This window comes from Athene noctua, chromosome 36, assembly GCF_965140245.1.
Source record: "Athene noctua chromosome 36, bAthNoc1.hap1.1, whole genome shotgun sequence".
Lineage (NCBI taxonomy): Eukaryota > Metazoa > Chordata > Aves > Strigiformes > Strigidae > Athene > Athene noctua.
In genome coordinates, this window is record NC_134072.1 from 505,651 (window position 1) to 514,153 (window position 8,503).

The 8,503-nt window shown below is 62.1% G+C and overlaps 1 protein-coding gene across 1 annotated transcript; it reads left to right on the forward strand.

Moving 5' to 3' along the window:
• Positions 1–177: 177 nt before the first annotated feature.
• Positions 178–3,541, forward strand: LOC141972844 (acrosin-like). The gene is made up of 7 exons (XM_074930881.1): positions 178–263; positions 578–778; positions 1,114–1,379; positions 1,647–1,792; positions 2,270–2,440; positions 3,243–3,362; positions 3,461–3,541. The coding sequence occupies exons 1-7, from the start codon at positions 178–180 to the stop codon at positions 3,539–3,541; spliced, it is 1,071 nt and encodes a 356-aa protein (XP_074786982.1).
• The last annotated feature ends 4,962 nt before the right edge of the window (positions 3,542–8,503 follow it).

Below are 8,503 nucleotides of genomic sequence, written 5' to 3' on the forward strand. Positions count from 1 at the left end.
CTTGGAAACCCCCGTGTTGTCCCCCCCGCCCCGGGAGACCACTGTGCCCGGCCCCGGACCCAGCAACCCTGTGACATCAGCCTCGTTGCCAAGGGCACCGTGGGCACCGCGAGCCCTGTGGGCACTCTGTCGGCTGCTGCGCTGGTGGTGACACCCCTCAGCTCTGGCAGCTGGCACATGGCACTGGCAGTGATGGATCTGCTCCGTCTCCTCGTCGTGCTGGCCCTGTGCCGGCCTGCGCAGGGCACCTGGGACAGCTGTGGGTAAGTGGCCGAGGCTCTGGCAGGGAGCTTGGGCAGCCTGCTGGGGTTCCCTGGAGGGTCCCCGCTGGCCCCCCGTGGCCACAGCACGGCTTCCCCAGCCCCACGCGGGAGCCTCGGCTCCTGGCAGCACCCGGGCTGCTGGCACAACTGGCCTGCGGAGCTACAGCAGAAACAGGGGTGGCCGCCCGCCCGCCCCCCGGGGCTCCCCGGCCTCGCTGTGCGTGCAGCGCCCCGTGGGGAGGGCAGAGGGCTGACCTTCAGCCGGGACAGCCGCGAGCTGTCGAGCAGGACGCTGATGAGATTTTTGGTTGCAGACGGACCTGCGGACTCCGGAACGTGGCTGCTGACGACGGCACCTCGCCTGTGCTCGGGGGAAAAGACGCCCTGGCAGGGTCCCAGCCCTGGATCGTCAGCATCCAGGATCCCTGGGCAGCAGGCACGGGACATGTGTGTGGAGGGTCCCTCATAAGCCCACAGTGGGTCCTGACAGCAGCCCACTGCTTCCTCGAGGCCAGGTAAGGAGGGCCAGGCACGGGGATATCCCCCGGCACTCGCGGGCGCCCCGTCCGCAGCACCGCGGGCTGCTCCCGTGCCCTCGCCTTGCCGTACGGCCGGTGCCTGGGCACTGCAGAGCCCGGCTGAGAGGCTGCTCAGGAGAGAGCTGGGCTCCTGCCCCGGCTTCCTCCGGCCTCCAGCTCGACACGCCTCGAGCCCGAGGCACGCAGGGGCAGTCTGAGCCTCCGTAGCGCTGCTTTCCTCTGCCCCGTGTGAAGCAGAGGGCAGGGAGCTGGTGGGCTGCGGCAGCACGTGTCTGGGCTCCCTCTGAGCCCTCTCCCCATCTGCCTTCCAGGAACGTCACCATGTGGCGCGTGGTGGTCGGGGCCACCCGCTTGACCCAGCTGGGCCCGGAGGCCCAAGTGCGGAATATCAAGCGGCTTCTGGTTCACGCGGACTATAGGAACATCCCGCACAGGCAGGACGTTGCGCTGCTGGAGTTGGACCAGCCTGTGCAGTGCAGCCGCTCCGTCCAGCTCGCCTGCGTGCCCGACGTCTCGCTGAACGTGTCCGAGCTGACGCCCTGCTACGTCAGCGGCTGGAGGGCCTCGACGGCGAGCGGTGAGTTCCCAAAGAGCGCTCGGGTCCCGAGTGCGAGCTGGGCACGCGGGGGAGGCGGGCTGGGCTTCCTGACAGCGGAGGCGAGAGCCAGAGCCCGCCTGCGGGGACGTGTGCCCGTGGAGAGAGGGGCCTGGCCCAGGGCCCGCGGCGAGAGAGCAGGGCAACGCCGGGGCAAAGCCAAGGCCCAGGGCAGGGAGGGGCTCCCCCAGACAGGGCAGGACACCTGGCCAGGAGCTGCCGGGCATTAATTCCTTTCTGTGCTCACAGCTGCAGGAACAACGGATGTCCTGCAGGAGTCCGAGGTCCGCCTCATCGACCTCAACGTCTGCAACGCCAGCCGGTGGTACGCAGGGGCCCTCCACCCCCACAGCCTGTGCGCTGTCTCCGCGCAGGGCGGCATCGACACGTGCCAGGTAGGAGCCTGCGACAAGGCAGCGCCCAGCGGCACCGGCAGCCCCCTACAGCCGCCCAGACACCCCCCGGCACGGGCTGTGCCTGGCCAGTCGCCCTCCCACCGCTGGGTCCCCGCCGCTGGCGGGGCTCACCGCCCCTTCCCCAGCTGCAGGTCCTTGCCCAGGGCCCCACTTGCCCCAGAGGCCCGGGACTCTGCCCAGAAAGCCCACCCAGCGCTCCTGGCAGCCCTGAGGTCCGGCTCCCAGCCCTGGAACATCCCTCTCGCACCCGGCCAGCGTCGCTGTGCGGAGATGAGCGCCAGCCCCACCCCGCGGGCCCACCACCCCCTCCCAGACAAGGTCCTGTCGGCCCCAGCACCTGAGTAGAGCCTCTGTGCTGGGGACACAGCTCTGGGGGTGCTGGCAGAGAGAAGGAGCCCACCCTAACGCTGCCAGCGGCCACCCGCCACCACCCTGACTCTCTCTCCTCCGCTGCAGGGGGACAGCGGCGGTCCTCTCGTCTGCAGAGACAGCACTGCTGACTACTTCTGGCTCGTTGGGGTGACCAGCTGGGGGACAGGCTGCACGAGAGCAAACCGGCCTGGAATCTACACCTCCACTCAGCACTTTTACAGCTGGATCCTGGAACAGATGGGGCTGAGCCCAGAAGTAACGGCTGCTCCGACGTCAGGGCCGGCCTTCCCATCAACCCCCTTGCAGACGCCGAGGCCAACAGCAACCCCATCAGGCGGCTTCAGCTCCGACACCCTTCTACCGCAGAAGTTGGTGCCATTCTTCACTTGGTTGCAGGAGCTGGTGCAGAACCTGTGGGAAGGGCTGAGCAGCAGGATGGACAGGATCCAGTGCAGGCTGCAGTGCACCACGGCCACCTCCTGCAGGGGCTCTGCCTGCTGAGCCAAGCGTAGCCTCAGCGTCAGCGGCCTGCTCGGTCCTGCCCACGGCCCTCCAACTGCACAAAAAAGGACATTTTCTTAGCTGCTGAATAAAGTTTCCACGTTTCCGAGCTCACCAGGCTTTGGTTCCTTTCCGTCTCCTGTGCACGGCAAGGATTCCATGCCCAGCACCTGCAAAGTGAGGCTGCAGCAGCCAAGTGGGGCACAAAGGGAAAGAGTGACTCCGAGGGGTGACCCCGAGCCTGGTCGGAGGGGAGCGTGAGGGTGCAGTGGGAGAAGGGACCACTGGTCACAGGGGCGAGAGGTCTTGGGGACAGCAGCTGGAACACAGAGTGTCTTAGGCTGGCTGCTGGTGGGACCCCGGTGTGCGTGTGTACAGGGCTCCGGTGAACCTGAACCTGAACTCTCGTGACCCGGGAGACACGGCTCTGGGCAGAGCCAGGCTGTGCCCTGAAGCCAGGCTGAGGAGCTGGCCATCCCAGCACCCATATCCCAGGCGCTCGGTGTCCCTGCTGTCAGCTGAGCCATCTCTGCACGTGCTGCGCTGGTGAATCCAGGGAGCGAAGGGCGTTTGTGTTTCACTAGTAAACATCCAGTCCTGCCCGTCGGGAGAGGCAGAGAAGGACCGGCCTGTGCTCCTGGCGATGGACGGGCTGGTTACGGACCCAGGGGTGCTGGTAAAGGCCTTGGCCTGCCTGTGTCAGTCTGTTCTGCCCTTCACATTACTGGTGTGTGTGTCTGTGCGCGTGTCTGTGTTCCTGCCCTTTGGGTGCAGCATCAGTCTTTGGAAGACACACCCGGGGACGGCAGCAGCCACGTCCATGAGGCTGCGACAGGAGAAAGCTCCTGGGGGTGAGTCCCCCAGATTCGGCTCTCGTGGGACTGAAAGGGGAAATCCCCCGTGCTCAGCAGCGCCCTGGCTGCTCCCTGACAGAACGGGGAAGGAAACGCAGAGAAACTCTGCAGCAGAGACCCCGAGGGGCAGAGGCAGCGCTGGCCAGGTGTGAAGGCCTGTGCAGGGACAGTCAGGGAGTCAGGAAAGGAAAAGGAACGAGTGGCACTGACCCCCCCGGGAAGTTTTGTCAGACCTCTGCAGTTTGATCACTCTAAAAGTAAAGAGCATTTCATCCTGGCAGCCTGTTGGGATGTGGGTAAACTCACGGGGGGATGTGCCAGCCACACATCAGCTGGGACAGCCTGCGATGTGATGAGCACGGTGCCGTCCCTGCGAGGAAATCCGCCCCAGGCCACGGCAGAGAACTGCAGGAGCTCAGCCAGGGCAGAGGAAGAGCGCTCTGCCGAAAGCCTGGGCAGGGGCTGAGGGGAGAGGTGGCGCAGGAACGCAGCGCTGCTGCCACCGTCCTCACGGCCACTTTGGTCACAGACGGGTTCTCACCCAAATGGAACGTGGTGCTGCCATTCCGGGCCAGGACGGGGTGTGAAAAGAAAAGAAAATGAAGAAGAGAACCAAGAGCGACCTTGCAGGGCTGGAGTAGCAGAGGGAAGATATTTTGGCTGCTGGTATTTTCTGGTGCTGGCATGGCTGAGAAGGGGGTGCATGGGGCTGGCTGCTCAGAGATGTATTGAGGTGCCTGCAGTGAGCGTTTCCCTCTCTGCATGCTGCCCGTCTTGCCGGGGAGCAGGGGGGCTCTGTGGTTTGGCCAGCCAGGACAGAAGGGTGCCTTTAGCCTGGGAGAGAGAGGGGCTGGCTGTGGAGGTGTGTGGGGGTGAGCGCTGGTGCCCCCGAAGGGCTGGGAACGTCCTGGGGAACAGGCTGGGATGGAGAAAGAGACACTGAGGGAGTCGAGGCCTGAGCTTGATCCCCTGCCCACGGCCTCCGATACGCGGCAGGTCACGTGGGAAGGCCTTCCCCAAGGGAGAGCTAAAGAGTTTCTGCACAATGTGCCCCTCGCTCCCCGTGTGCCGGGGCCGCGGCTGCCCCTCGAGGTGCCTGCTGTAGCCGACCTGCAGCCGGCGTTACTGTCTCTCCGCAGACGGGCAGTGTTGAACCAAAGGCTCGAGAGGTCTCCTGGGCAGGCTAGGCTCTGTTTCCTGCTATTGGGGCATTTTTACAGTCCTCCTCGAGGGGAATTAAACCCACATTTGGGCTTACATATAAAAAAGAAAAACTAAAAATTGACAAGCAATGCACTGGGCGGAGTCCTGCGGCACTAAGCGGTTCTACACGGCTTCGGCAAAGACGCATCACGAGCAGATTCCTCTCTGCAGCGCCATCCTGTACGCAGTTTGCGTGGGGCACCTCAGCCGGGCTGTGGGTCCATCTCCCAGAGCAGAGGGAGCCCCTGAGAGCTCCCGTTCCAGGATGGCTACAAGTCAATGCTGAGGCTGTTTCTTACCTCACCGCCCAGGGTAACTACAGTGCCTTGCAGGGAGTCCTTCTTGTCTCTGTCATCCCTGCTTCAAGTCAGTTTAACCGCTTTCCTGCAGCGGGGCCACCCTGCCCTCCGTGGCAGATGACCATTCCTCAGCCACAAATTCCCACTGCTGAGCCGTTGCAACTTGAATTTCCCCTTCCCTGTCAGCTGTTTGACTTATCCCCGGGTGGGACCGAAAGCCTCCCTCCCCCAGGGGTTGCTGCATGAGTGACCGGCAAAGGCCGGGCCTGTGGCACAGCACAGGAGCGCGTTCCCCTCAGAGAGGGGCTCGCTCCCACCGCTCCCCTTTGGGTCAACCCCGGCACAGGCTGCTTGACCCTGCTCAAGTGCGCGATTCTGGGCCTCCACAACATACCTGTCTTCTGCCTCAAGGCACCCGAGACCCAAGGGACACAGGCCAGCGCGGTGCCCGGGTCGGGGACCACACGTGTTTGTGCGCAGCTCCTGGGGAGCTCGATCTGAGGAGAAGGGGCCCCGGACAAAGGATCTCAAGGCCAAGAGCAACAATGTTCTTCCCACAAGGTGAAAACCCAGCTCCTAGAGCTGGACCCGCGCCGCCACGAGCTTGGCAGCAAAGCTCCATAAACGAGACAAGAATGCTAGATAGGTCTCACCTCCCCGGGAAGATTCCCTGTAAATTGGGTCTTAGCACGGCAGAGGCTGTAGGAGGGAAGACGATACAAATGATGGCAGGGAAAATGCCCAGGCACAGTAGGGCCTGGCTTGAACGGAGGCAGGCACAAGCAAGCACTCTGGAGTACAGTCTTTTACTGCATGCACGAGAGAGTAAGGGCTGTGTTTGCTCCCTGCTGGAGCGGCCCAGGGGCTCTGCACCTCTCTTGCCAAACGACTCCTCAGGACATTGCTCACAAGCCTCCCAGGGAACGCCCTCGTTTTCACACGGGCTGCCGGGGCTGGCTGATGGGTAGCTTTATGCGCAGCAGTGGGCGCCGTGCTCCTGTGCGGGCTGGGGGCTTTGGACCTGCTGGAAGGACGGGCTGCCTGGGAAACTGCAGGCCCGTGGAGGGAAGGGCATCCGCAGCGGGATGGCTCTCCTTTCCGTGCTGTCGTGTGGGCGGTTTTGAGACACCCCTTCCAGACTGCAATTCGGGGCTCAGAGCTGGCCCACGTTGACATGTCCGCTCTAATACATTCTCCACAATGTCTTTTGCCAGGGGCCTTACAGCAAAACCTTTGGCTGAGGCTCTTGGAATTGGCTTAACATCTGTCTCTGACTTATTCCCTGTTCCAAGAACCTCAGGGACCACAGTTCCAGCGTTCCCAGTCCGTTCTGCAGGGCGCTGCTGAATTCTGGAGATGGCAGTTTGGATGCTCTCCCTCGCAACTGTGCAACTCCGATGCAAGACTTCAGCATCAGTTGTATTTGCCAGCGGTGCTGACACCAGCAGCTTTTCTCCTTTGCTTGCTTCCAGCCTCTGCTGTTGAGATGCTCTGGGGAATTGTCCTTGCAGCCATTTGCCCACCAGTCCCATTTCCTGCTGGCAAGCTGGAGGAGAAGTCTCCAAAGGCTCCGGTCTTGCGGCACTGCCACACAACTTTCCTGTGCTGGCCAGGGCAGCCCCCCCTTAAAACACGGAGAGAGGCACCCTGAGAAGCCTTCTCCTTCTCCAACCCTTCCTGTGCTCCAGTCCCAGGCACCTTTTCTTCAAGCTCCTGGGCTTCTGCTGCAGCTCTGTGTTCAAGTGCAGCTTTGAACGCACTGTCTGCAGCGACGTCTTGCTTCCTCTCCGATTCGGCATCGCTGCTGAGCCTCTGGGACCGCTTGGCACTTTCCTGTCTCAACTCGGGTTTGGGGCAAGTTTTGTTTTGTGGAGAAATCACTCTATAACTTTTGGAGTTATAAAGTGGGTATGTTTATTCAGCGCTGGGCGCATGGGGGATCGCTCCACCACAAGCATGCGCATCGTTTGCAGCTCCCGTCCGGCTTATCTGTTACAGAATAGTGCATATTCATAGAACGCCTGTACATATACAGAGTCTACCCCCGCCTCCCCTCGCTTCTCATGGCAATCAGGTCTCCTCCCCTTGCGCCTGCGCCATGAGCTCTTCAAGCTCCGGGCTGGGGTCGCGACTTCCTGGGGAGGGGTCGTAAAGATGAAGTACCTCTTCTTCCTCGCCGATGAACTTTTCACCTTGTCGCTCTGCGCAGCCTCAGTTGTTCTCTGGCTTTTGTCCAGATTGCCAGGCCAGTTTATGCTGGTGTTTGGGTAGTCTGTTGCTTCAAGGACTAGGGGGGACTTCTCTTTGGGCTAGGAGATAGTCGCCTAGCAACGTTATCGGCACCTGGTATGTCTTGTTCGAACAGTCCCATACGCCTCCCCTTGTTTTTGCGCAGGCCTTGCACCATCAATCTCAGATTGTTTAGACTCCCCGTCTCAGTTTGGCCTTTGTGCAAAGGTCCTTTCACTCTTGTGCGCTGCCTTCCTTTCCTGCCTTTGGGTGGAGGTGGGCAGGGTGGTTTCCGAGGCTGCAACGGCCGCTGTGCCAGGCGAGAAGTGTGCGTCGCTGTTGCCGGTTTGGGGGCAGCCTTAAATCTGGCCAGGTTGAGGTGCCTGCAGTGAGCGTTTCCCTCTCTGCATGCTGCCCGTCTTGCCGGGGAGCAGGGGGGCTCTGTGGTTTGGCCAGCCAGGACAGAAGGGTGCCTTTAGCCTGGGAGAGAGAGGGGCTGGCTGTGGAGGTGTGTGGGGGTGAGCGCTGGTGCCCCCGAAGGGCTGGGAACGTCCTGGGGAACAGGCTGGGATGGAGAAAGAGACACTGAGGGAGTCGAGGCCTGAGCTTGATCCCCTGCCCACGGCCTCCGATACGCGGCAGGTCACGCGGGAAGGCCTTCCCCAAGGGAGAGCTAAAGAGTTTCTGCACAACGTGCCCCTCGCTCCCCGTGTGCCGGGGCCGCGGCTGCCCCTCGAGGTGCCTGCTGTAGCCGACCTGCAGCCGGCGTTACTGTCTCTCCGCAGACGCGCAGAGTGTTGAACCAAAGGCTCGAGAGGTCTCCTGGGCAGGCTAGGCTCTGTTTCCTGCTATTGGGGCATTTTTACAGTCCTCCTCGAGGGGAATTAAACCCACATTTGGGCTTACATATAAAAAAGAAAAACTAAAAATTGACAAGCAATGCACTGGGCGGAGTCCTGCGGCACTAAGCGGTTCTACACGGCTTCGGCAAAGACGCATCACGAGCAGATTCCTCTCTGCAGCGCCATCCTGTACGCGGTTTGCGTGGGGCACCTCAGCCGGGCTGTGGGTCCATCTCCCAGAGCAGAGGGAGCCCCTGAGAGCTCCCGTTCCAGGATGGCTACAAGTCAATGCTGAGGCTGTTTCTTACCTCACCGCCCAGGGTAACTACAGTGCCTTGCAGGGAGTCCTTCTTGTCTCTGTCATCCCTGCTTCAAGTCAGTTTAACCGCT